The sequence below is a fragment of the Pelodiscus sinensis genome, chromosome 24, assembly GCF_049634645.1.
Source record: "Pelodiscus sinensis isolate JC-2024 chromosome 24, ASM4963464v1, whole genome shotgun sequence".
NCBI lineage: Eukaryota > Metazoa > Chordata > Testudines > Trionychidae > Pelodiscus > Pelodiscus sinensis.
In genome coordinates, this window is record NC_134734.1 from 3,210,087 (window position 1) to 3,235,471 (window position 25,385).

Consider the following 25,385-nt stretch of genomic DNA (forward strand, 5'->3'; position numbering starts at 1 on the left):
TTGGGAAACTAACACAGCGAGGCACAGGCTATCCAATAAGTTTCTGGACTGCATTGGAGACAACTTTCTGTTTCAGAAGGTTGAAAAAGCTACCAGAGGAGAAGCTGTTCTGGATTTGGTTTTAACAAATAAGGAGGAACTAGTTGAGAACTTGAAAGTGGAAGACAGTATAGGGGACAGTGATCACGAAATAATAGAGTTCATGATCTTAAGGAAAGGTAGAAGGGAGACCAGCACAATTGAGGTAATGGATTTCAGGAAGGCAGATTTTGATAAGCTCAGAGAACTTGTAGGTAAGGTCCCATGGGAAGCAAGACTGAAGGGAAAAACAACTGAGGAGAGTTGGAAGTATTTCAAAGGGACGTTGTTAAGGGCCCAAAAGCAAACAATTCCGCTGTGTAGGAAAGATAGAAAATATGGCAAAAGACCAGCTTGGCTTAACAAGGAGATCTTGCACGATCTCAAAATAAAAAAGGAGTCATATAAAAAATGGAAACTAGGACAACTAACAAAGGATGAATATAGGCAAGCAACACGGGAATGCAGGGGCAAGATTAGAAAGGCAAAGGCACAAAATGAGATCAAACTAGCTACAGGCATAAAGGGAAACAAGAAGACTTTTTATAAATACATTAAAAGCAAGAGGAAGACCAAGGACAGGGTAGGCCCACTGCTTAGTGAGGAGGGAGAAGCAGTAACAGGAAACTTGGAAATGGCGGAGATGCTCAATGACTTCTTTGTTTCGGTCTTCACCGAGAAGTCTGGAGGTGTGCCTAACGTAGTGAATACAAGCAGAGAGAGGGTAAGTTTAGAAGATAGGATACACAAAGAACAAGTTAAAAGTCACTTAGGAAAGTTAGATGTCAGCAAGTCACCAGGTCCTGATGAAATGCATCCCAGGATACTCAAGGAGCTGATAGAGGAGGTATCTGAGCCTTTAGCTATGATCTTTGAAAAATCATGGCAGACAGGGGAGATTCCAGAAGACTGGAAAAGGGCAAATATTGTGCCCATCTATAAAAAGGGGAATAAGAACAACCCAGGAAACTATAGACCGGTCAGTTTAACGTCTGTCCCAGGGAAGATAATGGAGCAGGTAATTAAGGAAATCCTATGCAAACACTTGGAAGGTAATAAAGTGATAGGGAGTAGCCAGCATGGGCTTGTGAAGAACAAGTCATGCCAAACTAATCTGATAGCTTTCTTTGATAAGATAACGAGCCTTGTGGATAAGGGAGAAGCGGTGGATGTCATATACCTAGACTTTAGTAAGGCATTTGATACGGTCTCGCATGATATTCTTATTGATAAACTAGGCAAATATAACTTAGATAGGGCCACGATAAGGTGGGTGCATAATTGGCTGGATAACCGTAGTCAGAGAGTTGTTGTTAACGGTTCTAAATCCTGCTGGAAAGGGATAACAAGTGGAGTTCCTCAAGGGTCTGTTTTGGGACCCGTACTGTTCAATATCTTCATCAATGATGTAGATATTGGGATAGAGAGTACGCTTATTAAGTTTGCAGATGATACCAAACTGGGTGGGGTTGCGACTTCTTTGGAGGATAGGGACATAATTCAAAATGACCTTAGCAAGTTAGAGAAATGGTCAGAGGTAAACAGGATGAGGTTTAATAAAGAGAAATGCAAAGTGCTCCACTTAGGAAGGAACAGTCAGTTCCATACATACAAGATGGGAAGCGACTGTCTAGGAAGGAGCATGGCAGAAAGGGATCTAGGGGTCATAGTGGACCACAAGTTGAATATGAGTCAACAGTGTGATGCTGTTGCAAAAAAAGCAAATATGATTCTAGGTTGTATCAACAGGTGTGTTGTAAGCAAAACTCGTGAAGTCATTCTGCCGCTCTACTCTGCACTAGTTAGGCCTCAGTTGGAGTACTGTGTCCAGTTATGGGCGCCACATTTCAAGAAAGATGTGGAGAAATTGGAAAGGATACAGAGAAGAGCGACAAGAATGATTAAAGGTTTAGAGAACATGACCTATGAAGCCAGGCTTCATGAACTGGGCTTGTTTAGTTTGGAAAAAAGAAGATTAAGGGGGGACATGATAGCGGTTTTCAGATATCTAAAAGGGTGTCACAAGGAGGAAGGAGAAAATTTGTTCCTCTTGGTTTCTGAGGACAGGACAAGGAGTAATGGGCTTAAAGTGCAGCAGGGGAGGTTTAGATTGGACATTAGGAAAAAATTCCTAACTGTCAGGGTGGTCAAATATTGGAATAAATTGTCAAGGGAGGTGGTGGAATCTCCCTCTCTGGACATATTTAAGAACAGTTTAGATAGACATCTGTCAGGGATGGTGTAGACGGAGCTTGATCCTGCCTTGAGGGCGGGGGGCTGGACTCGATGACCTCTCGAGGTCCCTTCCAGTCCTATTATTCTATGATTCTATGATTCTATGCCCCAGAGGCTCATGGGAGACTCGCTCCAGACGAGACGGTGCCGTTCAGTTCCCTTTGCCCAGCGCCGGCTCCGAGCAGAGTCACCGAACCGCAGGGCCGGGGATTTCCTGCCATTTCTCTCCTGGCCAGGCTGCGCCCTGGGCTCAGCACCCGCCAAGGGCCGCCCTTCGCTCCGCCTCACGCTGCCCCTGGCCAGGGCAGGAGATCGTGTCGCTCCTTCCTCCCCACGCCAACCAGCATCACGCCCTGCCCCCTGGGGGGAGAACCCAGGAGTGCTGGTCTCCAGCTCCCCTCTCTCTAACCAGTAGACCCCACTCCCCTCCCCGAGGCGGGGGCAGAACCCAGGCGTCCGACTCCCTTTCAAACACCATAAAATCCCCAGGCACGATGCTTTAGAAACAGATCTGTGTAATGTCTGTACAAAGCCTGTGGGTTGGATGCCAAAGGACGGGGCTGCATTGTGCGTACGGGGAGAGGCAGGGGGGACACGGCTGGAGGGGACAGCTGAAGGTGGGGGGTTCCTATGGTAGCAAGAGGCCGGGGCTGAGAGGGGCCAAGGCTGCACGCTCACCCCTCTCTCTCCCCCTGCTCCGGACTGTTCAGGGAATCAGCTCCATGATGCTGCTGGCTCCGTCCAGCCTCCAGCCAGCACGGCTTGAGGCTCAGCTCGAGGGGTCCTTGGGGATGAACATCGTCACTGCACCTGGGGAGAGCAGGGACTGGGGCTCAGTGCGGTGATGGGACCCTGGGAGCAGCACCCATGGGGACCATCCCAGAGGTGGCTGAATGTGAGCGCCCGGCGAGGAATCCCCACGTCCCACCCCTGGAGGACTGAATCTCAGCTCCCGGAGAGGGCTCCCTCTATAAACCCGCCCTGAGCTCTGCCCCAGACTCAGCTGCATTTGAGCGCCAGGTGAGAGATCCCTGGGGACCCGCTCCCAGTGCTGTACTCACCGGTGAGGAGGAAGAGGGGGAAGGAGGCCCAGCCGAGGCCGAAAGACCAGCCGTAGGAGAAGGTGGGGGGTTGGCTTGGGACTGGAGTCCGAAAGTGTGCCATTTCTGCTGTGAACACGGCCATGGCGATCATGGCACAGAGCCCTAGTGCACAGAGAAGAGCACGGACACCCGGTTAGTGCAGCCCATGCCCAGCCCCAGGACCCCTGCCACGCCCTGCCGCGAGGGGGAGCTGCCAGAGCCCTGAGCGTGGTCCCTGGTGTGGGGAGAGCTTTCCAGGACTGGGGTTAGGGGGAGGCCCCGTGGGCGTGGTACCTGCGCTGAAGCTGCCCACAGCAGAGACCAGGGTGAGGGGCACGGGGCCGAGGTGGGAGCTGAGGAACGAGGTGAGGAGAGCGAGGCTGGAGACCCCCCCGGCGATCATGGCGAGGAACAGGAAAGCCCTGGTGGTATCAAAGAATTCTGTAAAGGCAGGAGAGACCTGGGGTTATATGAAGAATAATCCTGCAGCAAAAATCAAATAGAACCCAGGAGTCCTGGATCCTGGCCCCGTGTCCCTCCCCCACTCTGACCACTAGACCCGCCTTCTCTCTCCTACCAAAAGTGAGGAAAGAACCCAGAGTCCTTGCTGTGCCCAGTGGAGCTGCTTCTTGGCAGTGGTGGGTTCCCTGGGAGAGCCTCCTGCCCTTACCTGGCACTGCAGGATATTGTGAACACATTAGACTGTTGCACCTCTTCCACAGCCCCTCATGTCTGTCTGTACTGTACACCAGCCAGTGGTTGGAGCCCAGGGAGAGCAGCAGCAGCAGGAGGCTGAGCAGAGCCAGGCCGGTGCTGACGATCCGGAGGGGCTGCATGGCAGGGGCAGCTGGGGGCCGAGGAGTCGGGATCTGGGAGTGCCTGGCAGGTGAGGAAGAGCGAGATGGGAAATCGTGGCCTCAGGGGACCTGGCGCAGGCTGGGTTGAGTCCTGTGGCGAGATGGGGCCCGTGGAGCCAAACGGGTAGCAGCCAGGTCTCTTTTGTCCTTGAACAGCTGTGACTCTGGGGGCGGGGGAGGGAGAGGCTTCTACATCCTGCCCCCCAGCGTAATCTTGCAGGTCCCATTGGCCATCTTCCAGCCAATGGGAGTTGCCTGTTTGAATAACCAGCTGTGCATGAAGCATCCCTTCCCCTCTGCCTGGCAGGTGTTCACAGAAGCACGTGGCTTTGGAGGGGGCCTGGATGGCAGGGAGCCTGCCTGAATAACCTGCTGGCCGGGAGTCACCAGGTAAGCACCTCCTGGCCTGAACCTGCCTCTGGCATCCCAGGTCCCCCCTCCCCTCCTGCCTCCCCCCACTTTACATAACCCAAATCCTCTGCCCCCCTCCTGCACCCATAAGGGGGTATGGGCGTGCCCAGATCCTGCACCCCACACCCTGCCCTAGGTCACAACCCCGTGCTTCACCTAAACTCCCTCCCAGACCCCCCACCCAAGCTCCCTCCTGCACCCAACCTCCCTCCCAGATCCCGCACCTCCTCCGTTAATATTGTGCAAGGGTGCAGCCCTCGACCACTTTCCAATTCTTGGCGCAGCCCTGCATGGAACATGAGGCCCAGCGGGGTGAAGCCGTAGTGTACTTAGCTTGTGTGTCAATCCGGCCCCGCCCGCAGGGTTTCTTCCCTGAGGGGCCCTGCTTCTCCCCAGGCCACCTGGGATCCCAGAGCCTTGGGCGGAGGCTCAGACGGTTGTTCTCTCACTTCCTTAACCTTCTATCTCTGGCAGCCAGGCTGCGTCCAGGAGCTGGCTCTGGCTCAGGCGGGTCTGGGTAGGCTCCCATCCCCACCCGCAGAGTCCAGCTGATGGTCAAAGGAGGAATCCCCCCCCCCCCCGGCCTTTCAGGGGATTCGCTTTCTTCTGTAACCCCCCTCTCCCACTCTGTCCTGGGCTGGGCTTCTCTGCCGCTCCCTGCCAGCCAGGTTCATTCCTTCCCCCAGGTGAGCAAACAGCCAGGTCCCTTCCTCCGCGCTGGCTTCAGGCCACGGCCTGGGTCTCCGGCTGCCCGGCAGCCACCTGCCCCCAGCCAGCTCTGCCCCCTTCTTGGGGGATCAGCCCCAGAGCAGCTTTCCCGAGACCCTGGTGCCTTGTCCCAAGGCCCCAGCCCAGTAAGGCTCAGCCTGGCTCAGCCCTCGTCCCCCAGCTGCCTGCTAGCGGCACTTTGCAGACCCTGCTTGGGCTCCCGGCTCTGGTCCAATGGGGCTCGGTTTGGTCTGCCCAGAGCCAGCCCCTGATGTGCTGGTCCCCTGGGTGCCACCCTCTGGTCCCGTCTTGGGCATGGGTGCAGCGGGCAGGAGCTGGGGCAGCCCGTGGTACCCAGGGGGCCCTCTGGCCTTGAACTCTGGGCATGCGATGTCCCCCTGCACCCCCAGTGATGGGGTCTATGCCCCACCTGGCTCTGATCTCCCTGCATCTCCTGCCGGCCCTTCCCCAGTTCTCCCCCCTCCTGGCCTCTATTCTATCACCCGCCCAGTCTGGGTGCTGCTCCAGACCCGCCAGCACCAAGCCCCCCCTCCGCAGGCGCCTGCAATGGTCTCCAGCCCTGTCCCCGTCCCACAGCCCTAGCCCAGCCCCTCCCAGGCTGGCCCCGTAAGCTCCAATGTGTGGCAGGGCAGGACCTGCAGCCAGGCTCAGGTGGGGGCCAGGCCAGGTGCTAGGGGGACGGTGCTCTTTGTGTGTGAGGAAGGATGGGTGGGTGGGGGGGGGACAGCCCCTCTGTGTCCCTGTGTGGTCCTACGCCCAGGGGGCTGTGGGTAAATGAACCCCCTCGATTCCCCTCACCTGCTCTGTTGCCTGCTCCCTCGGAGGGCTGCGTCCGGCCGATCCCACCCCGGCTCGGAGCCCCGGCCTTGTACCTGGGCTGCTCCCACAGGTGGGGTTGGGGGCGGAGAAGGGGCAAAGTCCCATAATCAACCCCCCCCCCATCCATCCCAGCCGACTATTCCCTCCCCCAGGCAACTTACTCCGCTCAGCCCCTGACCCGCCCCCCTTGGCTTCCCTGGAGTCTCCCATCCCCCTGGGGACAGGACACCCCAGTGCCCCCCACGCCCCTCCCAGAGCAGAGGAGAACTCAGGCGTCCTGACCCCCAGACACCGCCCTGTAACCACTAGACCCCACTCCCCTCGTAGGGCCGGGGGGAGGCAATGCAGGGCGTGTCTCTGAGGGGAGGATCTGGGAACGGGCTTATCAGTCCCCACAGAAGAATACGGGAATTGTCTGGCGCATGGGGCGGTTCTGCCTGGCAATGCGGGGCAGGGCCCCTCTGCTTCCCCTTGAACTTTCCCCTCCGCCTTCACTTTCCATTCCCCCTCACTCTGGGGCCATGGGCGGGGAGTGGGGTGAGGCAGGGAGGCTCAGGCCTGGCTGAGATCCCTCCCCCCATCCCTCACTAGACAGGGGGCGCATGGGCAAGGATGGACGGACAGACGGATGGATCCCCCTCCCCTGGGCGAGCTCCCCGTGTGTCCTGCTCCGGTGAGTGACACCCCACCTTGCTTGGGGGAGCCCTGGGCCTGCTGGGCCCTGCATGGCCCATGGCACCCCCTGCAGGGTGGGACGCGGCCCCACAGTGGCAGGTCTGAACCCCCCCGCCCCGCCGCACTGGAACAGCCTGGTGGGGGAATATGGACAAAGCCCCGTCCTGGGCCCATGGGCAAACTCGTCCGCCCAGCCATCGCCCATGCTGCCCGCCCAGGCCTCGTCCCCATGGAAACCTGCCCAAGGCCTCCCACCCGGCCTGGCCCTCGAACCCCACGGCTGGGCAGAGAGGCTGGAGCTAGAGCCCATCCCGACCATCTGTAACCCCCCTCCCGCTCCACTCCCCCCACCTGCACCCCTCCCCATTTGCACCCCCTCCTGCATGCTCCCCTCCCCCATGACTGGAGCCGTGTTGACCAGTCTCTTGTCAGGGGTGGTAAGTCCGGGTGCCAGTCTGTGCCAGGGCGCCCGGCAGGGATGTGAGCGACTAGTCGACTATCCGACATGAGCTTGTCGCATGGTCGATTAGTGGCCCCCCTCCCTGGCTGCTCTATCAGAGACAAGCAGCAAGCGGGGGGGCAGAAGCCAGAGTTCGGGGGAGCCAGCTTAAAACCCGATTCCCCCAGCACCATCTCGTGGGAGGGGGGCAGGGGCGCAGTGGGGAATTGGTGGTGCTTCCGCCTTTGAAATGTTGGGGGGCCCTTGCTCCATTTCAAGCAGACGCCCCGCAGGGAGCATGGGCCAGCGGGGGACTCAAGCCGCCTCCCGCTGGCCCCCACTTCCTGCTTTCAAATGTACAAGAGCCCCCAGCTCTTGCTACGTTTCAAAGGCAGAGAAGGGGTCTTGTCGACAAAGCGAACCAATTAGCATCAACTCTCCGATTAGTTGAGGCTGTGGAGGGTGATGGGACAGTTGGGGGGCAGTTGTGAGCACTGGGGGCTATGGAGGAAGGTGAGGGGTCAGGGTAATGTGGTGGGGGAAGCTTTGCCCCATGGAAGAATTGGGCCCACTTCCGAGGCCGGCACTCATCCAGCTCCCTTCCCCAACAGGTCCCAGGTCCCTCTTGTGCCTGCCGCTGCCCAGACACACAGCAGAGGCAGGTCCTGCCTCAATAGTTCACAAACAGACTAGCCAGTGGGCAGATTATTTATTTTCAAATGGGCATCCGAGGTACTGAGACATTGGGACCAATATTTCCTCTAATTTTTCCATCCATGTGCAGAATAAATTTTGTTCTATGCACTGAATTATGTGTAGATGTGCACCACCAGTAGAAACACCTACTGCCAGCTGTGGGAGCTCTGCTAATCACTTGGGTGACACCTGACTCTCTCCTGGGTGGCTGCCCAAGTGCACAGCTTCCAGGGAGCCCTGGCAGGGCCTCGGACTGGCCAGGAAAATGCAGTTCAGGTCCACAAAAATGTTGAAAGTGTTCCCCAGGGAAAAATAAAACATCCAGGCTAACGCAGGGCAAAAAGCCCCAAGCACACAAATGGGGTGGCTTTTTCAAAGGAAACGTTTCCCTCTGGATCCAAACAGATTTAAAACAAACAATAGGTTGTTTTTCTTCACTCAGTGCCACAGTCAACCTGTGGAACTCCTTGCCAGAGGATGTGGGAAAGGCTAAGACAATGACAGGATTAAAAAATGAGCTAGATAGCCATTGTTGGACCTAACCTCCATGAATCTATTAGCCAGGACAGGTAGAAATGGTGTCCCCAGCCTCTGTTTCTCTGGAAGTGGGTGACAGGGGAGGGATCACAGGATGATTCCCTGTTCTGCTCACCCCCTCTGGGGCACCTGGCACTGGCCACTGTGGGCAGACAGGACACTGGGCTGGAGGGACCTTTGGTCTGACCCAGCCTGGCCGCTCTGACGTTCTTCTGATCTCCCAGCTGTGTGGCTCTGGCAGAGCCGGGGAATTCTTGGGGTGAGCTGCAGACGGGGAGGGACACCGGCCTGGTCGCTCTCACGCCTCCTGGAAACCGACCAGGTTCCGTCCAGTCTGACCCATGCCACGTAGCTCCCCAGGCCACAGCTCCCTGTGCTCCAGGGTCCCAGCGTGTGGCTGCCCTTGTCCCCCATAGTCTGTCCGGAGGGGGGCTGCGAACCTGTGAGCCCTGGCGTCCAGAAACCCCCGGGGAGCTGGCTCCCTGCTGAGTGGGGTGTGGGGCGTTCGCAGAGACCCGGCCCAGGCAGGGTTCGATTCGCATGCACAGATACCGTCCGACGGTGGAAAGTTTCATGGCAGCGTTCGTCAGAACGGCCGGGCCGGCGCCGTGAGCCCTGGGTCCCGTCTTCCAACAGCTGCAGAGGCAGGAGTGCCAGTTTCTTGATACAGGAGGGAAGCCACAGACTCCGCCCCTTTTGCCCCGCCCATTGCTCCTCCTCTTCCTCTAGGCCCCGCCCCCTGGCCAGGCTGAAAGGTGGAGCCAGGCCAGGGTATAAGCCCCACTGCAACCCAGCCTCGCTGGGTGGCTCTTACCACAGCCCAGCTCTGGCTGGTGGCTGATCTGGGGGAAAAAGAGCAGAGGGTGCAGCCATGGGGGGGAGGCAGATGGGGGGGACTAATACCCATGTCAGTGCCCCCCTACCCAGAAGAGGCAGGAGCTGCAGGCTGCCCCTGCCCCCAGTGCTTCAGGCCTGCTGGAGGCTTGCAGATTGGGGGAGCATTATGACCCCCAAAACATATTGCAAAGTGGGGAGGCATGGGGGCTGTCCCCCTTCTCCCGCCCTCCCCCGGCTCTTGTACCTCTGGGCAGGGCCAGGGGCTACAGAGGGAATGAACAGCAAAGGGCCATTTTCAACCGATACCCAGTCTCTGATTCTAGCAGAGGGAGGTTTGGGGACCCCCAGAGCAGGGGGCTGGTTCCTGACCAGCCCCTGGGAGGCCTGTCTCAACCCCTGCCATCCACTGGCTGGAGCCGTGCACATGGGGCTGGAGACTCATAGAGCTGGAAGAGTCCTCAGGAGGTCATCAGGTCCAGCCCCCTGCTCTAGGCAGGACCAATCCCAACTAAATCAACCCGGCCAGGGCTTTGTCAAGCCGAGACTTAAACACCTCTAGGGATGGAGATTCCCACCCCCTCCCTAGGGAACCCAGCCCAGCGCTTCCCCACCCGCCTAGGGAAATAGTTTTTCCTAATCTCCAACCTAGACCTGCCCTGATGTAACGTGCGACCATTGCTCCTTGTTCTGCATCCCTCACTACTGTGAACAGCCTCTGTCCATCCTTCTTGGGACCTCCCTTCAGGGAGTTGCAGGCTGCTACCAAATCCCCCTCCCTCTTCTCTTCTGCAGACTAAACAGACCCAAATCCCTCAGCCTCTCCTCATCCGTCAAGTGCTCCAGCCCCCGAATCATTTTGTTTGTCCTCCGCTGGACCCTCCTCCAGTGCGTCCACATCCTTCCTATACTGGGGGGCCCAGAACTGGACCAGAGCTGAATAAAGGGGAATAATCACTCCTCTGGATCTGCTGGCAATGCTCCTCCTAATGCAACCTGATATGCCACTAGCCTTCTTGGCTACAAGGGCAACCTGTTGACTCATCTCCAGCTTCTCATCCACTGGAATCCCCAGGGCCTTTTCTGCATATTGTGTTGCTAGCGCATTAGTCTGGGAGGTGACCTTGTCCGTGAAGACAGAGGCAAGAAAGCCTTGAGTACTTCACCTTTCCCCACATCATGTGTCACTAGGGGTATGTCTACACTGCATCCCTAATTCGAACTAGGAGGGTAACGTAGGCATACCACACTTGCAAATGAAGCCCGGGATTTGAATTTCCCGGGCTTCATTTGCATAAAGCCGGCCGGCGCCATTTTTAAATGCCGGCAGTTCGAACCCCGTGCCGCGCGGAGTAGCTAGTTCGGATTAGGTTTCCTAATCCGAACTAGCTGTACTCCTCGTGGAATGAGGAGTACAGCTAGTTCGGATTAGGAAGCCTAATCCGAACTAGCTACTCCATGCCGTGTGTAGCCGCGCGGCACGGGGTTCGAACTGCCGGCATTTAAAAATGGCGCCGGCCGGCTTTATGCAAATGAAGCCCGGGAAATTCAAATCCCGGGCTTCATTTGCAAGTGCGGTATGCCTACGTTACCCTCCTAGTTCGAACTAGGGATGCAGTGTAGACATACTAGGTTACCTCCCTCATCCAATAAGAGCCTCACACCCTCTCTGATCACCCTCGTCTTGCTAACATGCCTGTAGAAACCTTTCTTGTTCCCCTTCACATCCCTTGCTAGCTGGAGGAAGGGATGGGACAGAGCGACGGGGGTAGAGGGAGCCCTGCAAATCCGCTTCATAGCCATGGGTATCTGCATTCATGGCTCGTTTTTGTGGCTACAAATTCTGTATCCATGCAGGGCTAGATACATGTGAGGAGGGATGGGGCATATGTGGGGCTGGAGGATGCATGTCTGGGGGGGATCAATAGGGGAGCTGGATAGATGTGACTCTGGGGCTCTAACAGGAGCCGGGACCCATGGCTGTTCCTGGCTGGGGAGAGCCCGGTTCCTGGGTCCCGTCCAGCATGAAGACAGCCCAAAGCTTGCGGGAGATGAGAGCCGGACAGCCCAGACACTGCAGGGGAGGCTGGGGAGGGTGAGGGAGACCCCAGAGAATTATGGGGAAGGGGCCATGGGGCCAGTAGAACTCTGCAATGCCCCAGAGGCTCATGGGAGACTCGCTCCGGGCGAGACGGTGCCGTTCGGTTCCCTTTGCTCAGTGCCGGCTCTGAACAGAGTCACCGAACCCAGAGCCACGAATTTCCTGTCAATTCCCTTCTGGCCGGTCTGCTTCCTGGGCTCAGCATCCGCCAAGGGCTGTCCCTCGTTCCACCTCATGCTGCCCCTGGCCAAGGCAGGAGATCGTGTCCCTCCTTCCTCCCCTCCCCAACTAGCATCACCTACTGCCCCCTCCCAAGGGAGACAACCCAGGAGTGCTGGCCCCCAGTCCCCTCGCTCTAACCACTAGACCCCACTCCCCTCCCCGAGCCGGCGACAGAACCCAGGCATCCGACTCCCTTTCAGACACCAGAAAAGCCGCACTCAATCCAGGCGTGTTGCTGGGGGGTGGATCCATTTCATGTTTCTGCACAAAGACTCAGTTGGCTGCCAAAGGAGGGGGCTGGGATGGTGGGGGTAACCGGGGGGGATAGAGGGTGCGGAAGTAGAGAGGTCGGGGCTCCACACTCCTCTGCCCTCTGCTGAGGGCTGTTGAGGGAGTCGGTTCCATGATGCTGCAGGCTCCGTCCAGCCGCCCCCGGCTCAGCTCGAGGGGGGTTTGGGGATGAACATGGTCACTGCACCTGGGGGAGAGCAGAGACTGGGGCTCAGGCAGCGAAGGGAGCAGCACCCATGGGGACTGTCTGCCCCTGCCCAGAAACAGCCGCCTCTCAGCACCGGGTGAGGAGTCCCTGTAGAACCGGCCCCCTGCCCCTCCCCCTCCCCAGAGGCAGCCGCCTTTTGACACCCCTCTGCTGCACTCACCAGTGATGAGGAAGAGGGGGAAGGAGGCCCAGCCGAGGCCGAAGGACCAGCCGAAGTTCACCATACCCTGGGTGAGAGCCACGACCTTCCCTGTGAACACGGCCATGGCGATCATGGCGCAGAGCCCTAGGGCACAGGGAACAGCGCCACACCCCTTAGTGCAGCTCATGCAGAGACCCACCAGCAGGGGAAGCTGCCAGAGCCCAGAGCAGGGTCCCCGTGGTTTGCGGGGGGCTGGGAGTGGGGGGAGGCCCCATGGGCGCGGTACCTGCGCTGAAGCTGCCCACAGCAGAGACCAGGGTGAGGGGCACGGGGCCGAGCTGGGAGCGGAAGAACGAGGTGATGACAGCAATGCTGGAGACCCCCCCAGCGATCATGGCGAGGAACAGGAAAGCCCTGGTGGCGTCAACATAATCTGAGGAGCCAAGAGAGATCAGGGTTGCATAGAGAATAACCCTGCAGCAAACTCCCATGGAAGCCAGGAGTCCTGGCTCCCAGTCCACTCTGCTCTGACCACTACACCTCTCTTCCTTCCCAGAAGTGGGGAAAGAACCCAGGAAGTCAGGGTTGTGTCCAGTGGAGCTGGTTGGTGGCAGCGGTGGGATCCCTGGCAGAGCCGCCTGCCCTTACCTGACACTGCAGAATATTTTTCGCAGATTGTATTGTAGCAAACCTGCCACAATCCCTGAACGATGCCTAGGTCATTCACCAGCCAGTGGTCGGAACCCAGGGCGAGCAGCAGCAGCAGGAGGCTGAGCAGAGCCAGGCAGGTGCTGACGATCCGGAGGGGCTGCATGGCAGGGGCAGCTGGGGGCCGAGGAGCCGGGATCTGGGGGTACCTGGCAGGGGAGGAAGAGTGAGATGGGAAATCGCAGCCCCAGGGGCCCTGGCATGGGCTGGGCTGAGTCCCACGGAGAGATGGGGCCCGTGGAGCCAGATGGGCAGCGGCCGGGTCTCTGCTCCACAGGGTGGCAAACCGAGATGAATGGGAGCCGTTGAAAATGCAGAATTGTGGCCGGAGGCTAAACCAGCGTGGCTCTGAGCAAGGGGCAGGTGCCGTCTATCGATGCCCCACGGTCAGGGGCTGCCGCCGGCTCCTATGTGTCTCGTCCTCGCTTTCAGCCTGGTCAGCGGGGTCCGGGAGCCGCTCCGCCGGGCGTGGTGGAGAGCCCGTGGCTGGCTGTGCACTGCGAAGCCAGGCAGGGACCCGGCGCTCCAGGAGCACCACAGCTCAGCCAGCACCAGCACCCGACAGCTGGACCCCAGGGAGCACCACTGTGGGGGCCCTAGGCTCAGTGGGCAGGAGCTGGGGCAGCCCGTGGTACCCGTGTGATTTCCCCCTGCGCCCCCCCTGTGCTCCCAGTGACAAGGTCTGTGCCCCGCCTGACTCTGATCTCCCTGCCCCTCCCCGGTTCTCCACCCCACCGGCCTGTATTCTATCACCCCCTTCCCTGGCCGAGCCCTGCTCCGGACCAGCCAGCAGCCAGCCCCGCTGCCCACCGGTGGCTGTAAGGATCCCTCTCCCCGGCTGCTCTGCCCTTGGCTGCTTCCGGCCAGGCAGCTCCATGAGCCCCCGCGTCCCAGGCCTGGCCAGCAGTTCAGGAAGCCCTGTGGCCTGGCGCAGCTGGGGCGGGGCAGGGCCACAGAGACAGACGTGGGCTGGGTGGCAAGGAGCTTGGATGGACGGGTATTTGTGGGGGGGGGGCATAGACAGACCCTCGGTCTCACTCCGTGGAGCCTACGTTCGGGGGCCTCTCACGACCCCCTCACCTGCTCTCCGTCACCTCCTCCCTCGGAGGGCAGCGTCTGTCCGATCTGCGCCCCACGGCACCGAGTCCCTGCCCCTTGGACCTGGGATGCTTCCGCGGGTGGGGCTGGGGCGGAGAGGGGGCAAAGTCCCATAATCCCCGCCCCCCCCGAACCATCCCAGCGGACTACTCCCTCCCCCGCCCCTGCTCCGCCTGCACTCTGGCCCCACCCTCTCCTTCCTCGGCTCCCCTGAAGACTCCCCTCCCGCTGGGGATAGGGCAACACGGCACCCCCCCACTCCCCTCCCCGAGTGGGGGAGAGACCCCAGGAGTCCTGGCTCCCAGCCCTCCCCAGTAACCACTAGACCCCAGTATCCCACAATGCCGTGGGCCTTTGTCCTCTCTCACCTCACACTCTCTGATTGACACATTACATGGAAGACCCTGCCCCGGTGGAGGGCAGTCACTCAGGGCAGCAGTAACCGGTCTCCAAGCCACAGGGCGGGGTTTGGGGCGCGCCCTGGGTTTGCAGCAGAGACCGAACGGAGCCAGGCCTTTGCCGAGCGAGCTGCTGCTGGCCCCAGGAGTCCCGCCACCGTCTGGGGCCGCTCCGGTGCGAGGCCAGGAAACGTGGGCATCAGCGAAAGCCCCAGGACGACCCCGCGTCCCAGCCGAACCTGGCAGCGTGGCAGATTTTCCTGCGCGCAGGCGAAAAGGCTGAAGCACGAGGAGCGGATGCGCGGGCTGACTGATTGACAGCTCATTGCCATGGGCCCAGGAGGGATTTCTGCTCTGCCCCCCAATGCCACGGTTAGGAGGCGCCCGGCGAGCTGCGTGCTGCTGTGAGCCATTATTTCTACCCAGCGTCTGGGCCCGGTTCTCCACCCACTGCAGCTCAAACAGCCCCCAGGAACAGCAAACAGTGAAACCAGCCGGAAAGTGCACGTCCTTGCCCAGGCGCGGATGTTTGCCTAGAGTCACTCACATTCCCTTGGGAGTTGGCTGCTCTGTGATCCTGCCGCCATTTATGGAGCTGCCAAGGAAAAGTGAAACTCTCCTTTGATCCCAAGGCCAAGCCGTTTCCGTGTGAGTCTGTGGGTGACAAAACCATTTCTCCCTGGTACGAGCAAGGTGTCATTCTTGTCCGGAAACGTGCTGGGGGCGGGGAGGAGGAAGGCTGGGGAGGGCTGCCTGTTTGCACGCACCGATAACCAGGGAAGCCAACGCAGCCCCTGGTGAATTCTCTTGTGGGTCATTGGAAAAGGTTCACAAGAAAGCAACGAAAAAGGTCAGGGGTTTGGAACGGGTCCCATATGAAGAGAGAGGAATAAGGTTGGGACTTGTCATCTTAGAAAAGAGGAGACTAAGGGGGCATAGGATAGAGGTCTATACAACCATGGATGGCGTGGAAAAAGGAAATTAGGAAAAGTTATTTACTTGTTCCCATAACACAAGAACTAAGGGTCGCCAAATGAAATCAATAGGCAGCAGGTTTGAAACAAACCAAAGGAAGTTTTTCTTCACCTAGCACACACTCAACCTGTGGAACTCCTCGCCAGAGGATGTCGTGAAGACCAGGACTTTAACAGGGTTCCAAAAAGAGCCAGCTAGATTGATGGAGGTTAGGTCCATCAATGGCTACTAGCCAGGCTGGGCAGGGATGGTGTCCCTAGCTTCTGTTTGTAAGAGACAGGGGAGGGATGATCTGTTCTGTTCACTCCCTCTGGGGCACCTGGCATTGGCCACTGTGGGCAGACAGGACATGGGGCTGGATGGGCCCTTGGTCTGACCCAGCCTGGCCGCTCTGATGTTCTTATGGCTCCTGACCCCACCCTGCCTGCTGAGCGCCACACGCTTTTCCTGAGACAGGAGCTCCAGAGAGTTGGCCACGCTGCAGGGCAGGGCATCTTCCCTAGCTTCCCCCCCCCCCGCCCCACCCGATAGCCGCCCCGCCCCCTCCATTCACAGGGGAGGTGGGGGAAGGGGACCACATGGGCGCTGAGTGTTCGAATAGTTTGCCGGTGCACCCTGTGGCTTCCAGCGGGGCCTAACGCCTCCCTTTGCGTCTGGGCACCCCGGGGGCGGCTGTAGCGTGCAGAAGCTGGGAGGCCTGAAAGGATCGTAAAAGCCTTTTGAGGCAGGGCCCCCCGCCCCACCCCCCGCCATAATGCAGTGCTTATAAACCGGAGACCGGTGGTGGTCCCCTTCCCCCGTCTCTGCGCGCCGGGAAAGTCGGGGGCTCACCCCGTGACGGGTTCTGGGAGAGGCAGCCGGCAGTGTCTGGACCAGGGAGGGCAGCCACACCCAGGCCCCCTCCTCCCGAAACAGCTTGGAAAAGGCCCCATAAGGGCGACCGGGGCCACCCGACCCCTTGAGCATCTGGGCCCCCGGTGACCTTCCTTCTCCTGGGAATACCCCCGCCCCGGCGCCAAGGCAGGGTGAGTGGGGAAAGCAGGGACAGGCTCGTGTGGGGCAGGGATATGCAGTGGGCGGGGGCCTGGGCGGGTTCGCACGGGATCCTGCGCTGGGGAATATTCTGCGCTTGCGGTGGGCTGAGAGCTGGGCTGGTTGAAGGTCTTTAGCGTCTACAACCGGCTCATGGAGCATGTTTATTGCACCCGGGCTCACGGGAGAGGAGTGTATCCGAGGAAAGGAAGCAGAAAGCCCGACCCGCAGCAGGCAAAGGCCCTTCCTCCATCAGGTGCAGCACTTCGCACCCAGAAACCCAGCCCTGCCGCCCGCGTCCTGCTCCGCACGGCGTGTGCAAGGACACTGCATGGCAGCCAGGGCGACCCCCCGCAAAACACTGATCCCCGCAACGATTAGCCCTGTCTGACCCCCCGGCACATTCCTGCAGGCGCTCCCCCCCTCTTCCACGGGGCCAGGCAAGGCCAGGCGGTGGGAGCACAAAGCATCCCTGATTTCTGCTCTCTGGGTCCCTGGCACTTCCTGGGATGGTCCACCTGGGGGTCAGTGCCGCAGCGCTGGCTTCGCAGAGGTTGCGAGGAGCCCAACACGCTGCAGTGACGTGACACCGCCAGCCTGCAGACAGGCCGGGAGGCGTCGCCAACGGGCTTTCAAGCCACCCGAGGCACATTCGGCAGCTGCCCTGCCCTGGGTGAGAGTGAATGTGAGCAGCCTCGGCAGTCGGGGTTCGGCTTCTGAAGCCGAGGCGCTAGGGGCCCCACGACTAGCGGAGGGGACCGTGATTCCGTTTACGTCACTGTCACTTGCTGGGAAGCGTGTCGGTAGCCCAGGGGGCCGGCTCTGGAAGCGCAGGGGCTCCGGACGCTGGCCCGGAGGAGTGGCCCAATGCTCACCCTGAAGTGCTGAGGGCCTGGGAACAGCGTTTACGGGGATCCCGACACCGCCAGCCCCAGGGCATGAGCGAACACTGGGAAGTCAGTGGTGAAGCCAGGCAAGAGAGCGCCAGTAAAGAGGCCAGAGTCCTGGCTCCCGGCCCCTCCCCCCCACTCTAACCACTAGACCCCACTCCCCTCCCAGAGCCAGGGATAGGCCCCAGGAGTCCGGGCTCCCTTTCAACCACGGGAGAGACTGCAATAAACGAGCAGGCACGGTGCTTGGGGAATGGAATTTTTAATGTTTCTAAAAGGAAAATCGGGGGGGGGAAGGATGAACCGGGATGGGGGGGTGTCACGGCGGGAGAGGTTGGGGGAGGAGGTGCTGCCTGGGTTGAGACACACACAGAGCAGGGCTCAGCCCTTCCAGTGGGGGGCAGCAAGGATCCCCCCCCCCACTCCCTGCTCTGGGGGACTGGGGAAATCAGTCCCCCAACAATGCAGGCTCCACTAGGCCCTGGCACCTCGGGGTAGTGCAGGCCCCATGCTCAGATTCAGTTGGATTCCTGGGCCAGCAGCGTCACCCCTCCTGTGGAGAGAGGACAAAACAAGCTCAGAGCTGGAATGAGGTGCAGCCACTGAAACCCAGCTGCCTCCCCTCAGAGCCAGGAGAGCTGCTCTCGTGAGCCGTTATGGGCGGCTGTTCCCCAGCTGCCCTGCCCCAGAGGTGGCTGCACCTCAGAGCCAGGTGAGCCGCCTCCAGGCACTGTTACAAGCGGCTGTTCCCCAGCTGCCCTGCCCCAGAGGTGGCTGCATTCCAGAGCCAGGCGAGCCGTCCCCCTGTGCCATTACGGGCGGCTGTTCCCCGGCTGCCCTGCCCCAGAGGTGGCTGCACCGTAGAGCCAGGAGAACTGTCCCCGTGCACCGTTACAAGTGGCTGTTCCCCGGCTGGCCTGCCCCAGAGGTGGCTGCATCCCAGAGCCAGGCGAGCTGTCTGGGACATCCCTGCACGTGCGTAGGAGCAGGCAGCTCAGTGTTGCACCCCCCACGGTGGGTTTGCCCCACGTGCTGGGCTAGGGGCCAGGTGAGGCATCTACTGGACACGGGTGCTTGGCGGGGCCGGGCCGGGCGGCTGTGTCCCGGTGGGATTTCCGTAGGGGAAGCTCTGGAGAGCGGCTCTGGGCGGGCACTTGGAACGTTTGTGTCTGGGACACAGCAGCAGGCGCCGGGGGCCTGTGGCACGGGGGTGGCGATTCCCTGACCGGCTCTGCTGCATGGGCAGTGGCCCCTCGGTGCTGCCGATAACCCCCAGGGGCTCGGCTGGGAGCCTGCCCGCCCGGAGGGGCCCCCGGCTGCTTGCCGAGGAAGGACACGGGCAGGGAGCTGTCCTCTGACCCGCTCCAGTTTGGGAGGTGCCATCCCACCAGGGGACCCCGGGTGTCCCTCCGCCTGGGCAAGGGGACACAAGGGGCCCTCCAGGGTCCTCCAGGGTCCCACTCCCGCCCGTCACTCCCCAAGGACTAAGGGCCCGGATGGAGTTGCTGACCCCGCCAGACACAGGACGTGCTCCCGAGACTGGTGAGCCGGCGGCTTGTTCCTCCTCCGCTCAGAGCCTGGCCCAGGCACGTTGCAATTGGAGCGTCTGGCCAAGTCTTCATCCGTCCTCCTCCCACCCCCTCCTGCTTTGTGCACAAACCTTTCCATGGCAGCTGCTAAAGGGTCGGCCCAGCGGCTCTTTGGGGGAGAGCCGAGGTATCAATCGCCCTGGCACTGGGGCTGGTCCCTTTGGGACTGGGAGAACCTGTCTGGAGCTGGGGAGATGGGTTAGAACCTCTCCCCTGTGTGAGGGGGGCTGGGTGGGGCACAGGGAGCACTGGGGTGTCTGAGGGGAGGTGGGGGGATGGGTTAGAACCTCTGCCCTGTGTGAGGGGGGCTGGGTGGGGCACAGGGAGCACTGGGGTGTCTGAGGGGAGGTGGGGGGATGGGTTAGAACCTCTCCCCTGTGTGAGGGGGGCTGGGTGGGGCACAGGGAGCACTGGGGTGTCTGAGGGGAGGTGGGGGGATGGGTTAGAACCTCTCCCCTGTGTGAGGGGGGCTGGGTGGGGCACAGGGAGCACTGGGGTGTCTGAGGGGAGGTGGGGGGATGGGTTAGAACCTCTGCCCTGTGTGAGGGGGGCTGGGTGGGGCACAGGGAGCACTGGGGTGTCTGAGGGGAGGTGGGGGGATGGGTTAGAACCTCTGCCCTGTGTGAGGGGGGCTGGGTGGGGCACAGGGAGCACTGGGGTGTCTGAGGGGAGGTGGGGGGATGGGTTAGAACCTCTCCCCTGTGTGAGGGGGGCTGGGTGGGGCACAGGGAGCACTGGGGTATCTGAGGGGAGGTGGGGGGATGGGTTAGAACCTCTGCCCTGTGTGAGGGGGCCTGGGGGGGCACAGGGAACACTGGGGTGTCTGAGGGAGGTGGGGGGATGGGTTAGAACCTCTCCCCTGTGTGAGGGGGGCTGGGGGGGCACAGGGAACACTGGGGTGTCGGGGGGGATTTGCTTGTGAGGCTCCTTGCTGGCCAGGTGCTCAGTGCGGCTGGTTTGGTGCCTGACTGAGGAGGCTGCGAGTAGCCCTGGTTCCAGGCAATTTGCCCTGATTTGCCCCCCTCAGCGGTGCCCCCAGCCCCGTGGTAATGACACCATCCCCATGCAGGGCTATGTGGGGCTCTCCCCCAGCCCTCTGGGGGCTGCAGTAAATGGTAGTGGGGATGCTGAGAGCCATTTAACAAAAACGCCAACTTGGCACATGCTAGATGCCACCCCAGTCAGCCCGCAGCCGCCCCTGCCCAGAGGTGTCCGCATCCCAGCGCTGAGTGAGCCCGCCCCGTGTGTGCGCCGCCCCTGCCCAGAGGTGGCCGCATCCCAGCGCTGGGTGAGCCCGCCCCGTGTGTACACCGCCCCTGCCCAGAGGTGTCCGCATCCCAGCGCTGAGTGAGCCCGCCCCGTGTGTACACCGCCCCTGCCCAGAGGTGTCCGCATCCCAGCGCTGGGTGAGCCCGCCCCGTGTGTACGCCGCCCCTGCCCAGAGGTGTCCGCATCCCAGCGCTGGGTGAGCCCGCCCCGTGTGTACACCGCCCCTGCCCAGAGGTGGCCGCATCCCAGCGCTGGGTGAGCCCGCCCCGTGTGTACACCGCCCCTGCCCAGAGGTGTCCGCATCCCAGGGCTGGATGAGCCCGCCCCGTGTGTACACCGCCCCTGCCCAGAGGTGGCCGCATCCCAGCGCTGAGTGAGCCCGCCCCGTGTGTACGCCGCCCGTGCCCAGAGGTGTCCGCATCCCAACGCTGAGTGAGCCCGCCCCGTGTGTACACTGCCCCTGCCCAGAGATGGCCGCATTTCCGATGCACCCCCGGGCAAGCTCACCGGTCAGCAGGAAGACGGGGACGGAGACCCAGCCCACGCCGACAGACCAGCCGAAGGACATGTGGGGCCACATGAACTTGATGAAGCTGTTCAGGTCGCTGGTGAACACGGCCATCCCAACCAGGACACAGAAACCTAGGCCACAGGGAACAGTGTGGGTGCCCCGCAGGGCCGCCCGGCACAGGGCCAGACCTCCCCCGGGCCGGCTGGGGGCACAGGGGAGCCGTGGGCCCGGGCGGTACCTGCGCTGAAGCTGCCCATGGCAGAGACCATGAGGGGGAGCACAGAGTCGAAGCTGGAGCCGCTGAACAGGACGAGGAGGGTGAAGGCAGAGAGCAGCCCCGCCAGCAGGCCCAGCATCAGGAACAGCTTGGTCGCCTCGATGTAATCTGAGGGAGACAGAGAGCCCGGGGTGACGTGGAGAGGAACCCCCCAGCACACTCAAATAGAGCCCAGGAGGCTGCCCCCCGACACCACTCCCCTCCCAGAGCTGGGGATAGAACCCGAGTCCCGGCTCCTTCTGCTCTAACCCCTAGACCCCACTCCCCTCCCAGAGCTGGGGATGGAACCCAAGAGTCCTGGCTCCTCCTGCTCTAACCCCTAGACCATACTCCCCTCCCAGAGCTGGGGATAGAACCTGAGTCCCGGCTCCTCCTGCTCTAACCCCTAGACCCCACTCCCCTCCCAGAGCTGGGGATGGAACCCAAGAGTCCCGGCTCCTTCTGCTCTAACCCCTAGACCCCACTCCCCTCCCAGAGCTGGGGATAGAACCCGAGTCCCGGCTCCTCCTGCTCTAACCCCTAGACCCCCCTCCCCTCCCAGAGCTGGGGATAGAACCCGAGTCCTGCCTCCTCCTGCTCTAACCCCTAGACCCCACTCCCTCCCAGAGCTGGGGATAGAGCCCAAGAGTCCTGGCTCCTTCTGCTCTAACCCCTAGACCCCACTCCCCTCCCAGAGCTGGGGATAGAACCCGAGTCCCGGCTCCTCCTGCTCTAACCCCTAGACCTCCCTCCCCTCCCAGAGCTGGGGATAGAACCCGAGTCCTGCCTCCTCCTGCTCTAACCCCTAGACCCCACTCCCCTCCCAGAGCTGGGGATAGAACCCAAGAGTCCCAGCTCCTCCTGCTCTAACCCCTAGACCCTACTCCCCTCCCAGAGCTGGGGATAGAACCCGAGTCCCGGCTCCTCCTGCTCTAACCCCTAGACCCTACTCCCCTCCCAGAGCTGGGGATAGAACCCAAGAGTCCCGGCTCCTCCTGCTCTAACCCCTAGACCCCACTCCCCTCCCAGAGCTGGGGATAGAACCCAAGAGTCCTGGCTCCTCCTGCTCTAACCCCTAGACCCCACTCCCCTCCCAGAGCTGGGGATAGAACCCAAGAGTCCCGGCTCCTCTTGCTCTAACCCCTAGACTCCACTCCCCTCCCAGAGCTGGGGATAGAACCCAAGAGTCCCGGCTCCTCCTGCTCTAACCCCTAGACCCCACTCCCCTCCCAGAGCTGGGGATAGAACCCAAGAGTCCTGGCTCCTCCTGCTCTAACCCCTAGACTCCACTCCCCTCCCAGAGCTGGGGATAGAACCCAAGAGTCCCGGCTCCTCCTGCTCTAACCCCTAGACTCCACTCCCCTCCCAGAGCTGGGGATAGAACCCAAGAGTCCCGGATCCTCGTGCTCTAACCCCTAGACCCCACTCCCCTCCCAGAGCTGGGAATAGAACCCAAGAGTCCCGGCTCCTCCTGCTCTAACCCCTAGACCCCCCTCCCCTCCCAGAGCTGGGGATAGAACCCGAGTCCTGCCTCCTCCTGCTCTAACCCCTAGACTCCACTCCCCTCCCAGAGCTGGGGATAGAACCCAAGAGTCCTGGCTCCCAGCCCCCCCTCCCTGACCCGCTGCAGCTGGCTGGTGGCAGTGGTGCCTTCCTGGGTGTTGCTGGCTGTCCTCACCTGGCATTTGCGAGGGCATGACGCACAGGGAGTTCACGCAGATCTTCCAGAGCCCGGAGCAGATGAAGACGTCGCCTCGTCTCGCCTCCAGCCAGTGCTCGGAGCCCAGGGCCAGCAGCAGCAGCAGGAGGCTGAGCAGGGCCAGGCAGGTGCAGGAGACCTGGAGGGGCAGCTTCAGGGAGAGAGTTCTGGGGAGGGGGGCTGCACCGGGATCCGGGGGGCTCCTGGGGTGGGGAGAGCGAGAGTCAGCAGGAAACGCCGGCCCGGGCGTAAGGGCCGGGTCTGGGTAGGCAGCCAGCTCTATAAGGGGGGGTCTGGGGAGAGAGGGAGCGGGGAGGGGGATGGGTGGAGGTGAGGGGGAGGGGATGGAGGGAGGGGTTGTGGGGTGGCCCTTACCCAGACATCAGTCTCTCTGGATTACCAACTGCCATGGAACCTTCCCCCCCCACCCTGGACCCAGTGCGGGATCTGGGGAGACCCCAGGCCCTGCCGGAGCAGCTCCCAGGAGGGCTGGGGTGCGTGGGGATGGATGGATGGAGGAGTGTGGGGGGGGAGGGCTGCATGGGGCTGTGGGGCCAGATGGACCCCTAGGGTCCCCCAGCCCAGGGGCCTCGGTCCCAATTAGCCCTGGTGCCCAGGGGCGCCTAGAGCGGCCGGCACCGAGAAGGCCCAGGGTGGGGCAGGCTGCGCACTGCAGAGCAGATCCCCAAACGTGAACACGGCCATTGGCTTCACCCGCCAGGCCCTCGCGGCGCTGCTGAGCCCCGCCCAGACTCCGGCCATCGCTCGGGCAACAAAACCCCCATTGGCCTTTCCCTTCGCCTGTTTGCCTGGACCCGGGTGTCCACGGGGCGCCTCACCACTGGCGGCACCAGCCAGCGCCCAGCATTTCCAAGCGCCCGCCCCCGGGACTCGGCAAGAACCTTCTGTCTTTGCCCGACAGCAGAGATGGGCAGGATCCGGCCTGGGGCCGGCTGTGGCCCACCTAACACTGTGATCTGGCTGTAGCCCGGGGCTGGCTGTGGCCCACCTAACACTGTGATCTGGCTGTAGCCCAGGGCCGGCTGTGGCCCACCTAACACTGTGATCTGGCTGTAGCCCGGGGCCGGCTGTGGCCCACCTAACACTGTGATCTGGCTGTAGCCCAGGGCCGGCTGTGGCCCACCTAACACTGTGATCTGGCTGTAGCCCGGGGCCAGCTGTGACCCACCTAACACTGTGATCTGGCTGTAGCCCGGGGCCGGCTGTGGCCCACCTAACACTGTGATCTGGCTGTAGCCCAGGGCTGGCTGTGGCCCACCTAACACTGTGATCTGGCTGTAGCCCAGGGCTGGCTGTGGCCCACCTAACACTGTGATCTGGCTGTAGCCCAGGGCCGACTGTGACCCACCTAACACTGTGATCTGGCTGTAGCCCAGGGCCGGCTGTGGCCCACCTAACACTGTGATCTGGCTGCAGCCCATGGCCGGCTGTGGCCCACCTAACACTGTGATCTGGCTGCAGCCCAGGGCCGGCTGTGGCCCACCTAACAATGTGATCTGACTGCAGCCCACTTAACACTATGATCTGGATGTAGCCCAGGGCCGACTGTGGCCCACCTAACACTGTGATCTGGCTGCAGCCCACTTAACACTATGATCTGGCTGTAGCCCGGGGCTGGCTCTGGCCCACTTAACACTGTGATCTGGCTGTAGCCCAGGGTCAACTGTGGCCCACCTAACACTGTGATCTGGGTGTAGCCCGGGTCTGACTGTGGCCCACCTAACACTGTGATCTGGCTGCGGCCCAGGGGCCGGCTGTGGCCCACCTAACACTGTGATCTGGCTGCGGCCCAGGGGCCGGCTGTGGCCCACCTAACACTGTGATCTGGCTGCGGCCCAGGGGCCGGCTGTGGCCCACCTAACACTGTGATCTGGCTGCGGGCTGCATCTGGCCGTTTTTCCAGGCGGTGCCTCGGGCAGCCGGATCCTGTTTAAATGGCTCGTGGCTGCGGGTCGTGGGGCTCCTCTGGCAGGGGCCGGGGCCACGAGCCCTTTGCTGTGTTTCCAGTTCACAGCCCTGAGCCCACACAACTCTGGGGGAAGGCCAGTCCCCAGCCCCGCCCCCTCTGCCTCAGGCCCCGCCCCTTCCATGAGTGGGGGCAGGATGGAGCCGGCCTGTGATCACAAAATTAATTAAGTGGCCCCCCAGGGAAAATGATTGCCCACTCCTACCCTACGGCCTCTTTAACTGTTCCCTGATTCAAAGCCTCATTGGGCTCCCTGTCAGTAACCCCCCGCCCCCACACCTCCCCCAACCTTCCCTGTTCTGGAAGAGAACGGGCGTTTCCCTCTCTGCTGGCGGGTGAGGAACATCCCCGAGTCTTCCAGCCCGGACGGAAGTTCCTCAGCATCCTCGGTGTCCTTTGAAGCGCTGCCGGATCTGGGTCGCCGGGAGGAGCGGAGCTTCCAGGAGGGGGGACCGTCTTTCTCTGCCAGGGCGGGGAGCTGGCGTCTGGCTGCCTCGCCTCCTGGGGGCTTCTGTTCAGCGCTGGGTGAGCCCACCCCGTGTGTGCGCCGCCCCTGCCCAGAGGTGGCTGCATCGCTGCGCTGGGTGAGCCTGCCCCGTGTGTGCACCGCCCCTGCC

At 61.4% G+C, this 25,385-nt stretch overlaps 3 protein-coding genes across 6 annotated transcripts; all 3 read right to left on the minus strand.

The window, feature by feature from the left end:
• Positions 1-2,838: 2,838 nt before the first annotated feature.
• LOC142819628 (protein NKG7-like) lies at positions 2,839-4,325 on the minus strand. The gene is made up of 4 exons (XM_075907917.1): positions 4,066-4,325; positions 3,690-3,836; positions 3,375-3,518; positions 2,839-3,123 (listed from the first exon to the last, which is right to left on the minus strand). Exons 1-4 carry the CDS (start codon positions 4,229-4,231, stop codon positions 3,083-3,085), a joined length of 498 nt encoding a protein of 165 aa, XP_075764032.1. The 5' UTR covers positions 4,232-4,325; the 3' UTR covers positions 2,839-3,082.
• Positions 4,326-11,055: 6,730 nt separating this feature from the next.
• Positions 11,056-15,260, minus strand: LOC102450815 (protein NKG7-like). Of its 3 annotated transcripts, none has more exons than XM_075907911.1 (5): positions 15,108-15,260; positions 13,005-13,213; positions 12,643-12,789; positions 12,375-12,500; positions 11,056-12,193 (listed from the first exon to the last, which is right to left on the minus strand). In XM_075907911.1, coding segments are annotated over exons 1-5 (525 nt in total). In that variant the 5' UTR covers positions 15,110-15,260; the 3' UTR covers positions 11,056-12,152. The 3 variants fall into 3 exon arrangements, with proteins under 3 accessions (XP_075764026.1, XP_075764025.1, XP_075764024.1); XM_075907910.1 differs by lacking the exon at positions 15,108-15,260 and adding an exon at positions 14,531-15,100; XM_075907909.1 differs by lacking the exon at positions 15,108-15,260 and adding an exon at positions 14,145-14,470.
• Positions 15,261-17,702: 2,442 nt separating this feature from the next.
• On the minus strand, positions 17,703-23,756 carry LOC112547471 (protein NKG7-like). Of its 2 annotated transcripts, none has more exons than XM_075907900.1 (5): positions 23,621-23,756; positions 22,761-22,984; positions 21,065-21,211; positions 20,823-20,957; positions 17,703-18,010 (listed from the first exon to the last, which is right to left on the minus strand). In XM_075907900.1, the coding sequence occupies exons 1-5, from the start codon at positions 23,647-23,649 to the stop codon at positions 17,976-17,978; spliced, it is 570 nt and encodes a 189-aa protein (XP_075764015.1). In that variant the 5' UTR covers positions 23,650-23,756; the 3' UTR covers positions 17,703-17,975. The 2 variants fall into 2 exon arrangements, with proteins under 2 accessions (XP_075764015.1, XP_075764014.1); XM_075907899.1 differs by lacking the exon at positions 23,621-23,756 and adding an exon at positions 23,157-23,533.
• Between the last annotated feature and the right edge of the window lie 1,629 nt (positions 23,757-25,385).